The 16,452-nt window shown below is 37.1% G+C and overlaps 1 protein-coding gene across 2 annotated transcripts; it reads left to right on the top strand.

Annotated features, from left to right (window-relative positions):
- Window positions 1-249: 249 nt before the first annotated feature.
- On the top strand, window positions 250-15,970 carry nars2 (asparaginyl-tRNA synthetase 2, mitochondrial). Of its 2 annotated transcripts, XM_017490147.2 has the most exons (14): window positions 250-656; window positions 1,443-1,552; window positions 1,665-1,785; window positions 1,907-2,047; window positions 2,132-2,212; window positions 4,786-4,898; window positions 6,037-6,169; window positions 8,632-8,730; window positions 8,837-8,874; window positions 12,738-12,804; window positions 12,904-13,041; window positions 14,742-14,839; window positions 15,482-15,508; window positions 15,605-15,970. In XM_017490147.2, exons 1-14 carry the CDS (start codon window positions 495-497, stop codon window positions 15,747-15,749), a joined length of 1,473 nt encoding a protein of 490 aa, XP_017345636.1. In that variant the 5' UTR covers window positions 250-494; the 3' UTR covers window positions 15,750-15,970. The 2 variants fall into 2 exon arrangements, with proteins under 2 accessions (XP_017345636.1, XP_047017366.1); XM_047161410.1 differs by lacking the exons at window positions 6,037-6,169; window positions 8,632-8,730; window positions 8,837-8,874.
- Window positions 15,971-16,452: the final 482 nt, after the last annotated feature.

The following is a 16,452-nucleotide window of genomic DNA, read 5'->3' as shown; positions in this document are numbered from 1 at the left end:
TTTAAGCAGGGACTTTAATTTAGATGAAAAGTAAATGTTAGCCTTTTCTGTTATTTGAACTGCGCAACGAAACGAACAAACTAGAGCTTATATTGTTCGTAAAAATGTCATGTACCATGTCCATTCAGTTTGACTCCCAGATTAGAGAAAGAACCTGTATGTACGTTTAACTACATTTCCCAGCACCTATAGCGCTCTGTGATTGGCTAATCTAAATCACGTGGCTGCGTATAACCAATAGGATGAAGCCTGACTGGGAAGTTATTATCAGGAAGTGCGTTTGGAGCAACGTGAATGTCATATGTAACGTTCAGGCGCGTGTTTTGCATGTATAGATTTGAGTTTTGTTTATCGTTTTGCTATAAAAACAGTGATTTTTATTTACACCCTTAAATGTTACTCGCATACTTATTAAATGACGTGAATGACAAGAGCCGCATTTAAAGTCCAAAGAAGAAGAAGCGCAAACTCCGCCCAGTCGCTTCTTCTCTGCAATGATGGCAGCTACTGTAACGTTACTGGGGAGATCACTGGTCACATCACGCCTCTGTGCTTGTGTCATAGTGAGTAAGCGGCTTTACTGCAGCTCAGGAAAGAGAATTAGGGTACATGATGCCCTCAACAGCCTAGAGGCAGGCTCAGCCATCAGAATACAGGTATGGTCTGACTGAACCTGCTTGATGTGTTGATCTGGGGGTTATCAAACTTTCTTTTGCATCGAGGGATCCCCTTTAACTGTAAAATAATTTTCACGAACCCCTCATTGCAGTTTATTTTATCATTAGAATCCAGCTATACAAATATGTGCACAAATGTGTACAATGGTATTTTAGCTAAAGATAAATCAGAAGGAACTATAATCTTTGTATTCCCCAAATTTTGGTCCAAGTTGGCATTATTTATAGGTCTAATTATATTAAAGATGAGGATTGGATTAAATGCATTTTATTGAAGTAACACAGGGTCACCTGGAGACTATCCCAAGGAACCTGGGGCACAAGGCAGGGGACACCCTGGATGAGGTGCCAACCCAGTGCAAGGCACAATCGTACATGCACTACAGTCAGTTTGGAAAAGCCAATCAGCCTACAACGCATGTCTTTAGACTGGGGGAGGAAACTTGAATATCCGGAGGAAACCCCTGAAGCACAGGGAGAACATGCAAACTCCGTGCACACAGGGCGAAGGCGGGATTCGAACCCCCAACCCTGGAGGTGCGTGGCAAATGTGCTATTCACTAAGCCACTGTGTCCCCCCCCCTTTCATAATGATTAAGTATTAATAACTTTAATAATGGCGAGTGGTGACTTGCACCACTGTTACAAAACAAAAGAAAACAAACAGGCCTTCCAGACCCCTGTGGATCCGTGGACCCCACTTTGAGAAACACTAATCGATGATTATTTTGATAATAACCTGCACTGGGTAATGTGTTTCATCAGGGTTGGGTTCGCTCTGTCCGATCACAGAAGCACAATCTCTTTCTGCACGTGAGTGATGGAAGTTCTTTGCAACCTCTACAAGTAGTAGCCAGCTCAGACCTCAACACCAGGTGATGTTTCTACCTCAGGATCTCGTGAAATATTTTGTCTGATCTGTTCAGTTACTTTCCCTCAAAGGAAACTCTTCATTTAATGTGTTTATATGCTTATTTTCACATTAAGAGACATCACCTTTGGCTGTGCTGTCGATATTACTGGAAGCTTGGAAAAGAGTCCTAGCAAAAAACAGAGTGTGGAATTACAAGCCAGTCGCATTGAAGTGGTTGGAGAATGTAATCCTGTGGTAATTTTTTTTTTCTTTCTTTTTAAAATTTTTAAATACTTAGCATGCATATATCTTTGGTTATTGAACTAGCAAGACAGAACTTAAGGCAGCAAATAACACTCTTATTTTTATTTTTCAGGACTTTCCATTTAAGATTAAGGGCCACCATTCCCTGGAGTACATCAGACAGTTTCCTCACCTGAGATGCCGAACGAATGCTTTCAGTTCATTGCTCAGAATTCGCAGCCAAGCCACTGCTGCCATTGACTCTTATTTCAGGGTAAGGTTTCATTTGCCTCTTCACTGTAATGCATTTCATCTTATCGTTATACTGAAAGTGTCTGATAAGAGAAAATCATTACAGGATAACAACTTTGTACAAATTCACACGCCGGTGATTACATCAAATGATTGTGAAGGAGCAGGAGAACTCTTTCAGGTGGAAGTAAGTGCCATAATGCATTTGTTGACGGTTGGTGTTTATTTGCTTCATTTATGATTAATTTGATATTAGTCTCTCCACTCTACAATGTCTACACCAAAACCTAAGTCATTAGACCTGCAAATAGTCATACATATGTAGGAGAAAAAACATGAACAAACATTTAAAAGTGAGTGGATGTTATAACTTCTGCTTCTATGAGCAGTATGACTTATCAACAGCATCACAACAAATTGTGAAAGCAATTAAATAATGCAGAGAAATAATACAGGTAATTGGCTGGTTGATGCCCATCATTGAAATGTCAATCCTTTAAAAATAAAAAGAGAAACAAACAGGACACAATAGGAAGGACTAATCCTGGTGCAAAGAAGAAAACAATTCAATATGCTTTAGTTAAGGGTGTCCAAAGTATGGCAAGAAAGTTTTTTGGTTCACTATGTCCTGACGCCCAGTGATCTGATCTCTTCACTCTTCAAATGATAATTATCTTTATTATAAAGGCTATTAATCTTCATACTTTTGAAATGCATGTTGAATTAGTTGCTGTAATGAAGGAATGATGGAAACATTAAACATTAGATGTTCATGTTGTGCAGTGATGCAGTGCTAGAGAAGAAAGTGAAATGACCGACTACTAGCTCGTTCAACACTCCCAGTGTTCTGTTCTGCCTAACCTGCAGTTGTTGCTCTGGTAGTTTTTGTGGGCATGTAGTTACTACTGTAGCACTAATATATTATAACAATATATAAGTTAAGGGGCAGTGGTGGCTCAGCAGTTAAGGCTTTGGGTTACTGATCAGAAGGTTGGGTGATTCAAGCCCCAGTACTGCCAAGCTGACACTCTTGGGCCCTTGAGCAAGGCCCTTAACACTGTCTGCCCTAGGGATGCTGTATCATGGCTGACCTTGTGGTCTAACTTCTGACATTGGACTTCTGATCAGAAGGTCATGAGTTCAAATGCCAGCACCACCAACCTACCCTTGGGCAAGGCCCTTAACACTCAAATGCTCATTTGTATAAATAAGGTAAATGTAAGTCACTCTGGATAAGTGTATCTGCTAAACTCTGTAAATGTAAATATGTTTCTACCAGAAATATACAGGCTATAATTTGCATGACTTCTAATTTCACTAGTTGACCATTTAAAATAAAGTAGTCGACTTGTGGTCTTTTCTATAGTTAAAGCAAAAACTGTTTCAGGACATTGCTATTTTTAGGTTGTTTTATTTGTGCAGCAAAGAAGACGTGAAACTGCACTTCCATTAATAAATCAAATTAAATTAGCAGTTTCAGTGCTGCACTGATAATGATGAAAGTAAGTAAATTGGTGTGATAAATGTGAGCAGCAGTTCGTGACCAAAAATTTTGGTGTGGCAGGATGACATTAATAACATAGTCTCTTGACTTAATTTGTTTGAGGCTATCACACTTGACTTATGCTACAGGCTACTATCTAGTTCATTTTAGAGTAGCCAGTTGAAAGTTGACAACATGCACTCACCCGACAGCTCATTTTGAGCTGTTTTAAGTGTACCTTTATTAAACTGTTTGAGGTAATATCATTAATCAGGGTTTACAGGTTTCAGCTAAATTTACAGGCCAAGTGCATCTCCAAAACTAGACTTGAAACTATCCCGAAAAATTGGAAAGGGAGATATTTCTTATTTTTCTAAACCTTTGCATGGAAATACAAGTATGTAACACATAATTTTGATGTATGAGCATTATCCACTCCATAATCCCCGTTTCCTTTGCTCAATTTTTGCAAGGCATCTCGCAGTAGAACTGGGTCTGTACATGTTAGAAACATGGTCTGCAGAATTTGACTAAATTCTGATTATTTGCTATAAAACATATCCTGGCATATATAACTTGGTGGCCACAAAGTATTTTAAAACAGCCCAGTCTGGCAAGACTGGTGTGTTAACTGTTGTGTCTGCTGTGCCTCTCCAGTGAACCAGAGCAAGCATGGAGCATATTTTATTACTTTATCTTAATTATTACAGGAAGCCTGAAACGCCACATCCTTCTCTGCCCAATATTTTAGTTTATACAACCACTGAAATGCAAACAGTCTCCTCTTGGCCCAGTTTATGTACCTGTGTGTTTAATAAAGTAATAAATACAATTTTTTGTGGCAGAGATGGAAAGTGCTTGTAAGCAGAACCAGTTTTGCTGATTTGAATTTAAACTGATGCAGTAAGATCAGAATCTGGGCATTTGTTCAAAAGAAGAAAGCAGAACTGTCTGATCTATCTGTCTGAAGATCATCTGATGGTCATGGTAAATAGCAGAGAAATCTGATCCTTGATCAGCTCTCACCTTCTATATGAATTGAGGCCCTGGATGGCTTTTTCTTTTGCTCCATCTGTCCAACACAACAATGAACCTGTCCTTCTTGATGAATGGTCCAATTTCCTTCAAGAAATGATTCAAAATGTGAAGGGCCTTAAAGGCCTAAGGTTACTATGAGGGCAAAATACAGCCCATTTACTGGTAGATATATGTGTTTCTTATTCAAGCTATAACTTTAACTTTCAAATACTCATTGTTGAATATTTCTCTCCTGAAAGCCTGCAGGTAAGGAAGGTAACGAATGGAACTCGGATAAAGAAAATCCTCATTTTTTCTCCGTGCCTGCATACCTAACTGTCTCTGGACAGCTGCATCTGGAAGTGATGGCAGGGTAAGAACTATTAGACCTTAAATTTTCCTTTGTGTTGTGAAAACTTTGTTTCACCCAGATAAAGAGACTTTTGTAATAAAATGGTTGTGTGGTAAGAGCTATTTATTTTTTTAACATATTTGGACAAGCATACATTTGATCATCTTTGAAACAGTGCCTATTAATAAAGTTGATATACATGAACAAAACCACAAGGAAAATGAGCTTTTTCAATCATCTATTCAACAGAACTATAAATAGATGTGATATTCTTCTGTGGAAAAAGTAAGTACACCCTTGGCATCAGAAGCTGGTATTGCCCCCTTTAGCAGAAATAATTTCTTGTAGGAGTTTTGCATAATTGTCCTCCAGGCTTGTTGGAATTTTTGACCACTCTTCCATGCAGTATTCTTTGAGTTGCAAGATGTTTGAGGGTTTTCTTGCATGTACTGCCCGTTTCAAATCCCCCCACAACATTCCAATGGGATTCAAATCCTGGCTTTCACTAGGCCATTCCATAATTCTCCATTTCTTCTTTTTGAGCCATTCCTTTGTGGATTTGCTAGTGTGCTTAGGATCATTAACCTGTTGAAAGGTCCACTTTCAGTTGAACTTCAACTTTCAGACAGATGGCTTCACATTATCTTCAAGCGCTCTTTGATATGATGTAGAATTCATAGTTGAATCAATGAATGCAAGCTGTCCAGTCCCTGAGGCAGAGAAGCAACCCTCCTGAAAAGCTATATTTGGTCTGTGCCAAACATGTCTGCTGTTACTGTGCCCAAACAACTCCATTTGTAGATTATTTTCCTTACAGTGGAATGATGTATATCAGATTTGGAGATCTTTTTAAATTCCTTGCCAGGCATCCACAATCTTTTTTCTGAAGGCCTTACAGAACTCTTTAGATCTTGGCATGATGACACCACACACCTCAATAACAAAGGGAACACCAGACACTAGATATGAGAGGGGTATAAATAAGACAGGTTCCACCTGCACTCCCTAAGCAGGTTCTAATCATTGGCACCCAATCTTGAACACCTGACTCTAATTTTATGGATTTGAAGGTGTGATAAATGTAGGGGTGTACTTATTTTTTAGTTTATTTCATTCCTGTCTTCTTTGTTTTTGTTAAATTTACGGTTGCCTTCTGTAGGGCTTTTCCTGCTGTTTACACATTTGGCCCAACATTTCGAGCAGAGAATTCCCAGACAAGGAGACACTTGGCTGAGTTTTACATGGTGGAGGCAGAAATCGCTTTCACGGAGTCACTGAAGGACCTCATGAAGGTCAGCTGTTGAGCCTTACACAACATGACTACACCATTACAAAACATTGCCAAATGTCTATAACAACTACTGAAGACTAGTTAGCATCTTATTTAGCAGGGTTTTATTAGCAGTTTTTGCATTTGGGCTATAGTACTCTTCTATTACTGCTTTTACAGTGGTGCTTGAAAGTTTGTGAACCCTTTAGAATTTTTCTTCATTTCTGCATAAATATGACCTAAAACATCAGATTTTCACAAAAGTCCTAAATGTAGATAAAAAAAAAAGTAGATAAACAAGTGAGACAAATATTATACTTGGTCATGTATTTATTGAGGAAAATGATCCAATATTACATATCTGTGAGTGGCAAAAGTATGTGAACCTTTGCTTTCAGTATCTGGTGTGACCTCCTTGTGCAGCAATAACTGCAACTAAACATTTCCAGTAACTGTTGATCAGTCCTGCACATCGGCTTGGAGGAATTTTAGCCCATTCCTCAGTACAGAACAGCTTCAACTCTGGGATGTTGGTGGGTATCCTCACATGAACTGCTTGTTGTCCTGGCCCAGATGCTGCAAAACAGGCCCAAACCATGACATGACCACCACCATGTTTCACAGATGGGATAAGGTTCTTATGCTGAAATGCAGTGTTTTACTTTCTCCAAACATTTCACTTCTCATTTAAAACTAAAATTCTGTTTTGGTCTCATCCACCCACAAAACATTTTCTAGCCTCCTGGCTTGTCCATGTGATCTTTAGGAAACTCCAGAGGGGCAGAAATGTTTTTCTTTTCCTTGAGAGCAGTGGTATTCTCCTTGCAACCCTGCCATGCACATTATTGTTGTTCGTTCAGTGTTCTCCTGATGGTGGACTCATGAACATTAAGATTATCCAATGTGAGAGAGGCCTTTAGTTGCTTAGATGTTACCATGGGTTCCTTTGTGACCTCACAGACTATTACACGTCTTGCTCTTGGCGTGATCTTTGTGGGTTGATCACCACTGGGGAGGGTAACAATGGTCCTGAATTTCCTCCATTTTTAAACAATCTGTCTGAATGTGGATTGGTGGAGTCCAAGCTCTTTAGATGGTTTTATAATCTTTTCCAGCTTGATGAGCATCAACAACTTGTGTAACATGTGTTGTGAAGATCAGACTTTGATAGAGCCCTGCTCTTTAAATAAAACAGGGTGCTCACTCACACCTGGTTGTTATCCCATTGATTGAAAACCTCTGACTCTAAATTAATTCACCTACAAATTAATGACTACTTTTAGAGATTCACATACTTTTATCACTCACAGATATGTAATATTGGATCATTTTCCTCAATAAATAAATGACAGAGTATAAGTTATTTTCTCTCATTTGTTTCATTGGGTTCTATTTATCTACTTTTAGGACTTGTGGGAAAATCTAATTATGTTTTAGGTCATATTTATGCAGAAATGTACAACTCCAATTCCAAAAACACTGGGACAGTATGGAAAATTCAGTTCACCCTGTACTATATTCAAAAACATATTATTTGATGTTTTACTTTGTGAATATAATTTATTTTTGAAAATATACAGTCGTTTCAAGTCTGATGACTGCAACACACTCCAAAAAAGTTGAGACAGTTGACTGTTTACCACTGTGCAATATCACCTTTTCCTTTAATAACAATTATTAAGCATTTGGGCTCTGAAGATCAGTTGGTTAAGTTTGGCAAGAAGAATTTTCCCCCCGTTCATCCATTATGCATTTCTTCAGCTGCGGAACTGTAAGAGGTATTCGTTGCCTTATTTTGCGCTTCATAATGCACCACACATTCTCAATTGGAGACAGGTCAGGACTGCAGGCAGGCCATGCTAGCACCCGCACTCTCTGCTTACGCAACCATGCGCTTGTAATCCGGGCAGAATGTGGTTTGGCGTTGTCCTGCTCTGGATGACAGCATATGCTGCTCCAAAATCTGTTCATATCTTTCTGCATTAAAGATGCAGAATGTTGTTCTCAAAGTGTTGGATTATTCCTGACGCATCTATTGGCAGATTGTCGAGCCTCGACCCATCCTTGCTCTTGAAGGACTAGGCCTTTTTTGGAGGCTCCTTATATACTATGATTTAGATAATTGCCTCAGCTGTTTCACTTCACCTTCTTATTTCAACTTGTCACATTGCCATTGGTCCTAAATTGCCCCATGTCCCAACTTTTTTGGAACGTGTTGCATGATCCATTTCAAAATAAACTTTTATCTTCAAAAAAAAAGTATGCAGTTGATTAGGTAAAACATCAAATACTTCTTCATATGTTTTTTTTTGTTTAAATACAAGTCAAAGTACATTTACAAATGACTCCTCTTTGTTTTTATTAGCATTTTCCATACGGTCCCAACTTTTTCAGAATTGGGGTTGTAGAAAGTTCTAAAGGTTTCACAAACTTTCAAGCACCACTGTGTATATATGTTGTGTGTTTTAAATATTATTTCCTCAGGTTATGGAGGGTCTGTTCAAGACAACCACAGAGAATCTGCTCTCTCACTGTGCAGAGGATGTGGAATTATTTCACAAATACGTCTCACCAGGATATATGGTAAGATTTAAGACTACTTCATTCCACCCATGTACATATTTCAAAATATTAGCTCAACAAAGCCACCACAATATTTATGTGCCAGAAATGTTTGTCTTGTTTTTAGGAACAAGTGGACCTCATGATGAAAAGAAACTTTAATGTGTATGTATAGTCTTTTCTAGTCATATTTGAATTTATTTTTGGTGTTATGAGCTCATGTTGACAATCAAAAAGCTCTGACGCATCTGTAAATCAAAGTTTGTTTCACTCTGTATTGAAGCAGTTTCCAAAATTTGACTACAAGTAAATTCCAGTCATCACCAATATATATATACCTTTATAATTTGGATCTGCTGCATAAAACAGGAAACAAGCACATAAATATGCAAATATACAGCGGGTATCTCCAAGGCCTATAAGATTATTAATGGGTCTGTAAACAGAACTAACAGCTTTAGATGCTTATTTCAGTGTAGCAACACATAGTATGTGTTATATACATAATATATCCTTTCTAGTCAGGGTCACCAGGAGTATTATGCATAAATATGCTTGAGCATGGCTCAAAGTCCCTTCCAGAACCTTCAAATTAACTGTCCCTTAGCAGTAGCATGAACTTTCAACCTCAATCTGGACTGCAGAATCTGTCACTATTTTCAAAAAACAGCTAAAGATCCACCTCTTCAGTGAGCACGTAACTAACCCCTAAAATGCCAACCCCACATTATCCTATAATAAATAAATAAATAAATATACTTACTCTGGCTCTTTCACCTTTACTCTGTGCACTTTGCTTTTCTAGAACTCAATTATAACTCTTGTAAGGTAGCACTACTTGTATTGTTCTCCGCTTGATATATCGCTTTGCTTGTATTTCCTCATTTGTAAGTCGGTTTGGATAAAATCGTCTGCTAATTGAATAAATGTAAATATTGCTTATGCATAAAATTGAGCTCTAAAAATGTTTTTACTGTTTTCCCATGAAATCCTCTATCAGGATTTATATAAAAAAAAGTTAAGCTTGTGTAGAAGTGCATCATCACAAAGACTCTTGAGTGTGTACAAGGACGTGGAAAGTGGGGGTGCTGAGGGTGCTGCAGCACCCCTGACTTTCAGGGCCTTAGAGAGGGAAATAAGAGAGGTTGATGAGGGAAACACTATTTATAACTGCTATAACCAGTTTTTTTGGAATTGTTGCTGCCAAAAATGCTTGATTTTGCCTCAGCTTTTTTTTTTTTTTACATTTGCGATGCAATTTGCAGAATTTTTTGAGGAAAACTATCTGAACTGGCAAAATTGCAATCGCACGAAATTGTTTTGCACGGTCTTTCACAGTGATCTTTGTTGGTGAATGAGACCTTTTATCTGTACTCATGTTCAATGCACGTGAATCGAAAAGGGCTTTGGCTGAATGCACGTTGTGATGATGTTACATGACTCATCTTGGCCCGTGTCTTGCGGAAAATCTGCATAATTTTTAAAAATTGCAAGCTCTCCCGAATATTGTGGAGTTTGCTGGTTTTGCATTCATTTCTGCGATCACAAAAACGCTAAATCTTGGAACAGTAAGTAAGTAAATTTTATTTATAAAGCACATTTAACACAGCAAAGCTGACCAAAGTGCTGAACAGAGTAAAGAAAAGTAAAGTAGAAAACCGAATAAAACCAAATAAAGACAGACAATAGTAAAAAATTAAAAAATTAGATTAAAACGCATGGCAGAAGAGATATGCTTTCAGCCTCTTTTTAAAAATGGTAATTGACGGTGCAAGGCGGATATCCAGTGGCAATTGATTCCATAAACGAGGGGTCAGCGACTGAAAAAGCTCTATCCCTCTTAGTTTTTAAACGGGATCGAGGGATATAAAAAAAGAAACCTATCAGAAGATCTTAAAAATCTTCTAGCTGAATCTGTATAATTTTGAAAAATTGCAAGCTCCTCTGAATATTGTGGAATATTTGCTTGAATGTGGTGTAAGAAGATCTTTGAGATAAGAAGGAGCTTGATCATTAAAAGTTTTAAAGACAAACAACAGAATCTTAAACTGAATCCTAAAATGGACCGGGAGTCAGGGGAGTGATACCAAAATTGGGGTGACGTGATCAAATTTCTTTGGAGGAACCATATCAATTACTCGGTTCATCAGATCAATTATATGGTTTCTTTGTAATATAACATGTTTTAATGTGTTTATTACTAGACTTAGATTTTGTAGAGTGTATGTCATACAAATCCCTATGAATGAGCTGTTGTTGGAACAATAAACCAATAAATCATTTATGTTGGTCATAAATATTCAGATCTGTGCTGTTATTGTTACAGAGCTGTACTGTGGTATAAATATTGTAAACAACACACAAACTCTGTTAAAAGCCACATTGGCAGCATCCCAGTGTAAAATGCTTTCCTGCATCCTTGAGTGTGTACGCATGATTATAATGAAGTGCTATTTGGCCATTTGAGTTAAAAAGTAATGAACAGAAAAACTTCAAATCTATGGTTTGAATTGAACTCACCACAATTGAGGCTAAATTAAGAATGTGTCATTTCATAGTTGCTGTCGGTTTTAGTCCACTCTTCTACTGATTGGGTGTAATTCAGCTGGAGTTGGCCTGTTTTGGTGGTTCAGTTTCTGTTCTAAAAAAAATTCACAAGTTTACTATGCAATTAAAGCTCGGTTATTTTTCAGGCTAGTCACAGTGGCTTAGTCATGCTTGCTGAGCAAGTCGCATACAGATTTGGCCCTGTGAACCCTACAGTTGTCATCCTGGAACGTGGGAGTTTAAATGTTGTGTTTAGATTGGACAAAAGGCAATGACAAATAACTAGTGATTTGCTTTTACACAGTTATATTCATTCAGGTATGCAACCAATTTACATTGTACAATAAAGAGCTGCTGTAGGTGGGTGCGACTCAGTTTTTGTCTAGGGAACATTTATCAAAAGATTCAAGTACTCTATTAACTAAACACACAGGTACAGTACACTGTTTTGGAGCATAGTACTGCCAATAGCAGGCAGAAGAAGGAGCGTGTTTTTAAGGGATACAGTGAGTTTTGGGTTTATTCGTGACTAAATTACAAGCTGTTTTTTGATTCCAGGGAGCTATCTTCTTGGAAATAGGTTCAAAATAGAGCTGCAACAACTAATCGATAAAATTGATAATGAAAATCGTTGTCAACGAAGCTCATTATCGATTAGTTGATTAGTTTACTCTTTACATTACTTTTGTTCCGAAAACACGCTTCAGAGAACAAATACCAAAGTTGTGTCCCAAATGACATACTATACACTTACACTATGCATTTTGTACTCTACCGTCTAGTGTATGCAGTGTAGAAGGGTAATATCGTCTCAAATAGAACACTAGCGGGGTTTTTTTAACTAACCGGAAGTAAAAGGTACTTCCTAGTCAAAGGCGCATGACGTCATACTCACGTAGCAGATAACAAGAGTCAACGACAATGACTTTCTTCAGTTTACTGTTTGTCAATGTTACCTTTTATAAAAAGTCATGCATAAATACCATTATATAATGTAAACTTATATAATAGTTTATATTATATAGAAGTAATTATGCATTATTGTTTATGGATGCACACAAAGCACTGAAATAAACTATAGTCCTAAATGAATAACATATATTCTGGTGTGTGTCTGTGTGGGTTCTTTTCAGTCTTATATAATTGGACAAACAGTTGCGTAAAGTTTTAGTCTGAAATTTATATTTGTAACACTCATTTTGTGGATTTTATTTTAAATAAACGAAAAAATGTTACTAAAAGTCTACCCCCATCCAATTAATCAATTAATCTGAAAAAAAAAAATCAGCAAAATAATCATTAGTTGTAGCCCTAGCTCAAAATGTTATACAACGTTGGACAGATGTTTCTGTTTTATTAATGTGTGCCATATACAGTATGAGATTTTAAAATGGTCAATTCACAAAAATGATTGTAGTGTTAGTTTTCATGAATAGTAATTCATCTTTGATTAAGATTAAGATTTGCATTGTGTTTTGTAGCATTTCCTATACAGAGGCGATTGACATTCTAAACTGCAGTTCAGAGCAATTTACCTTCAAGCCAGAGGCAAGTAAATTTACATCAAGTCATAAACCTGTGTGCTTTTATTTCTCAGTCTTCCTGATGTGATATAGTGCATATTTGTTTCTCTCACCTCACCAACAGTGGGGCTGTGATCTGCAGACAGAGCATGAGAAGTACATAGTGCAGCATTGTGGGAATGTCCCAGTCTTCGTGACGGATTATCCATATGAGCTAAAACCTTTCTATGCCAGAGACAATCAAGACCAGCCTCGGCACACAGTAAGAATAACCACAGAGCCTGTGTATTCATGTTGGCCAACATAAGTAGAGCACAAGTAGACACTGATTAAAATCTCTCTCTCTCTCTCTCTCTCTCTCTCTCTCTCTCTCTCTCACACTCTCACACACACTCACACACACACACACACACACACACACACACACACACACACACGCACACACACACAGTTATTTACTGTCATTTTTTAGTCATAGAAATATGACATGCAGTTCATTTTGACAAAAGAAAATAGTTTTAAGACCAGAAACTGATCATAACACTTCCAGTTCCACTTCCATAAAGTCTCAGTTCCAGCTGTCTTGAGTTTTATGATATTTGTATCCGGGAAAGTTTTATCGAGTTTTATTGATTGGAGTGAAGTGAATCTCATTTTTGGCATTCACCATAATGCAGGATTGGCCGTAGTGAAAGTTTATGCAAAAAATGTCTTTGTGATTAATTCCCTAACTCTCAAACTAACAATTTGAGAGAAATGTCATCTTTAATTAAAGTAAATTCATTGGAAGAAAAAAAAAATCAATTATCAATAATTTTTCTTTAAACAAAAATGTTTATGATGATCGCCCCCTTGCATTTAGTACTTTGTGCAACCTGTATTGCATTTCCCAACATAACAGCACTGAGTCTACCGCTATAACGCTTGATGAGGTTGGTAATTTAAAGAACAAGGAATCTGAGACCACTCATCAATACTGAATCTCTCCTGATTTTCCAAGGCGCTCTATTTTTCACCTTTCTCTTCAGCTTACCCCACAGGTTTTTAATGCAATTTAGGTCAGGGGACTGGGATGGCCATGTCAGAAGCTTGATTCTGTAGTCACTGTACCGTTTCTGTGTGGATTTGAATAGATGTTTTGGATCATTGTCCTGGAAAATTAACCACGACTCGCAGAGGCAGCCAGATTTTCATTTAAAATTTTCTGGTATGTTAGAGAGTCCATGATGTCATGTATCTTAACAAGGTTCCCAGGGCCTTAGCAAGGTTCCCAAAAACAGACCCACAACACATCCTCCACTATACGACAACAGTGGGGATTAGGTTCTTTTCTGTATGTGTGAGGCAACCGTGCTAACCACCAAGCCACCGTGCTCCCACACTCAGCTGAACTTAAAAGTTCAATAAAAATGGGAACTTCTAGGGGTGCCAATATTGTGGCATGTGGTATTATTAAATATATGTGTATAATGTATGTGTGTGTATGTATGTATATGTGTATATATATATATATATATATATATATATATATATATATATATATATCATTATATTTTATAGTTTATAGTTTACTTTAATTAAGTATTAGATTTCTGTCAAATTTACATAGTAAGGTTAAGTTAGTGAAAGTATTTAAAGTATTTTTACATAGCATTCCAACACCCCCCACCAACCAATCTTTATCAAGGGTGCCAATGATTCTGGAGCTGACTGTATATTGCCTTTTTGATGCAATACAAAGCTATTAAATAAATTTGTATATGAAAAATGCTCTTCGTCCTTTAAAGTGATCTGATTCCATTACAGTGGAAGTGGAGGCTCTATGCTGACTGATCCCCCTCAGACTCTTTTTTTTTTTTTTTTTTTTTTTTTTTTTTTTTTTGTGTCTGTGTGTGGACCTCTTCATTTTGTTTGACATCACATTTTCATTTACTGAACTGCTGATGATTTTGTTTGTGCCAGGCAGCAGCAGTAGATCTCTTGGTGCCTGTTGTGGGGGAGCTTTGTGGTGGATCTCTCCGAGAGGAAAGACTAGAGCTTCTAAGGACTCGGCTCGCAAAGTAAGAGAACCATATTCTCACTATAGTACCACTGCTTAGAGCTTTAAACGGATTGTATTTAGTGTGTTTAACTTTCTGTTCATCAGACTCCATCAACTACAGTATTGGTGCCCTTTAAGAAAATTAGCAAAAGTGAACTGAAAACTTGTTTTCTTACTATATTATGAAGCATCATGTACAGGTTTAGGAACATTTGATCATAGTCTGTTTATTCAACTATTTATGTATTGGTTTGGATGTTTGAGCTCAGACTTTTATGGCCCTGATTGTGCTCTTAGTGGTATTAAACTGGAATTGTTCCAAGATAAACCTTAGTTTATGAGGAGTTTTTGTTGTTGTTGGGGGTTTGTTTTTATTTTTTATTTTTTTAAAGATGTTTATTTAAAATGCAGTTTAGTGGTGGCAATAATTTTGTAACATTTGTTTTTGAGAGAGATAAAATAAATTAAAATTTAATGAAAAAAAGAACTTCTTATGAGTTATGTGAACTTTGTTAGAGTAAAGGTAAGTAAGTCATTTGAGTGGTTATTTTGACTCATGTAATATTTTTCACTGATCCCTACTGCCTCCTTCATTGTTTGCCATTTTCTTATCTATGTGTGAGTTATTACTCAGTGTAATCTTTATTCCTTGTTTCTTTAGGGCTGGATTAGATGACACATATGCATGGTAGGGTCATCATGTTTTCAAATCACGTTTTAGAGCTCAGTGGTTCCCAGCTGAATAAAACGTATATCCACTCACTCTGTCTCCTCATTTTTACAGGTATCTTCAGCTGAGAGAGTTCGGATCAGTGCCTCATGGTGGTTTTGGGATGGGCTTCGAGAGGTACCTGCAGTGCGTTTTAGGAATCGATAACATCAAGGACACTATTCCGTTTGCAAGGTTTTCACACTCCTGTGTTCTATGAAGCAGCTTGGTATAAAATTATAATAAACTGATTTTAAGGACAATGCATTGTTTCATATGTTTTAGCAGCATGACTGCTTTTGTAGAAGTTTCACAGATCTTTATTTGTCGCATATTACATACATGTAACGTAGTGAAATGTGTTTTTGTATTTACTTAGAATTAGAATGGTAGTAGAGAATCAGACGGCAAGCAACAGTAAATTATTCCAGACTACATTAAGATTTGTGGTCGTTTATTTTATTAAGAACATCTTAACAAATGTTTCCTCCATACCATAAATACCTTCTGCTGTAAAATTAATTCTGTCACGTAAAAATAGAAAGTAGAAAACATGGGAAAGTGAGTGAGTTAAGATCTTGATCTCTGAGTCTGTTTCATAATTCAGCAGTGTGCAATTGATATGCAAAGCACTTGCAAATGTGTACAGATCATCTCACTTTGCCAAGCTTGAGCCGCAATGATTTGTAAGTGCTGTAGCTAAAAGGCTTTTTGACAGTTCATTTGAATTGGGAGTCAAGCCCCTACATATTCTGTTTTGTTTTGAACATGTTTGTAGTTAAATTTTAACATATTAATTCTTTCTTGCAGCCATTTTAGTGCAGTCTTTTTTGTTATGGTATTGGATTTATAAGAGGGCATATCAGTTTTATCATAGGAAAGAGTTTAACAACATGACAATATAAATTTGAAGCATACTGTTT

The sequence above is a fragment of the Ictalurus punctatus genome, chromosome 17 (assembly GCF_001660625.3).
Source record: "Ictalurus punctatus breed USDA103 chromosome 17, Coco_2.0, whole genome shotgun sequence".
Classification (NCBI taxonomy): domain Eukaryota; kingdom Metazoa; phylum Chordata; class Actinopteri; order Siluriformes; family Ictaluridae; genus Ictalurus; species Ictalurus punctatus.
The sequence above is the reverse complement of the archived record's forward strand: the minus strand, read 5'-3'. Positions and strand labels throughout refer to the sequence as shown.

Coding starts and splice junctions, on each gene's coding strand:
- nars2 (XM_017490147.2), top strand. CDS start 495: ATGATGGCAGCTACTGTAACGTTACTGGGGAGATCACTGGTCACATCA. Junction 2,048..2,131: donor CCATTGACTCTTATTTCAGG/GTAAGGTTTCAT, acceptor AAATCATTACAG/GATAACAACTTTGTACAAAT. Junction 2,213..4,785: donor GAGAACTCTTTCAGGTGGAA/GTAAGTGCCATA, acceptor CTCTCCTGAAAG/CCTGCAGGTAAGGAAGGTAA.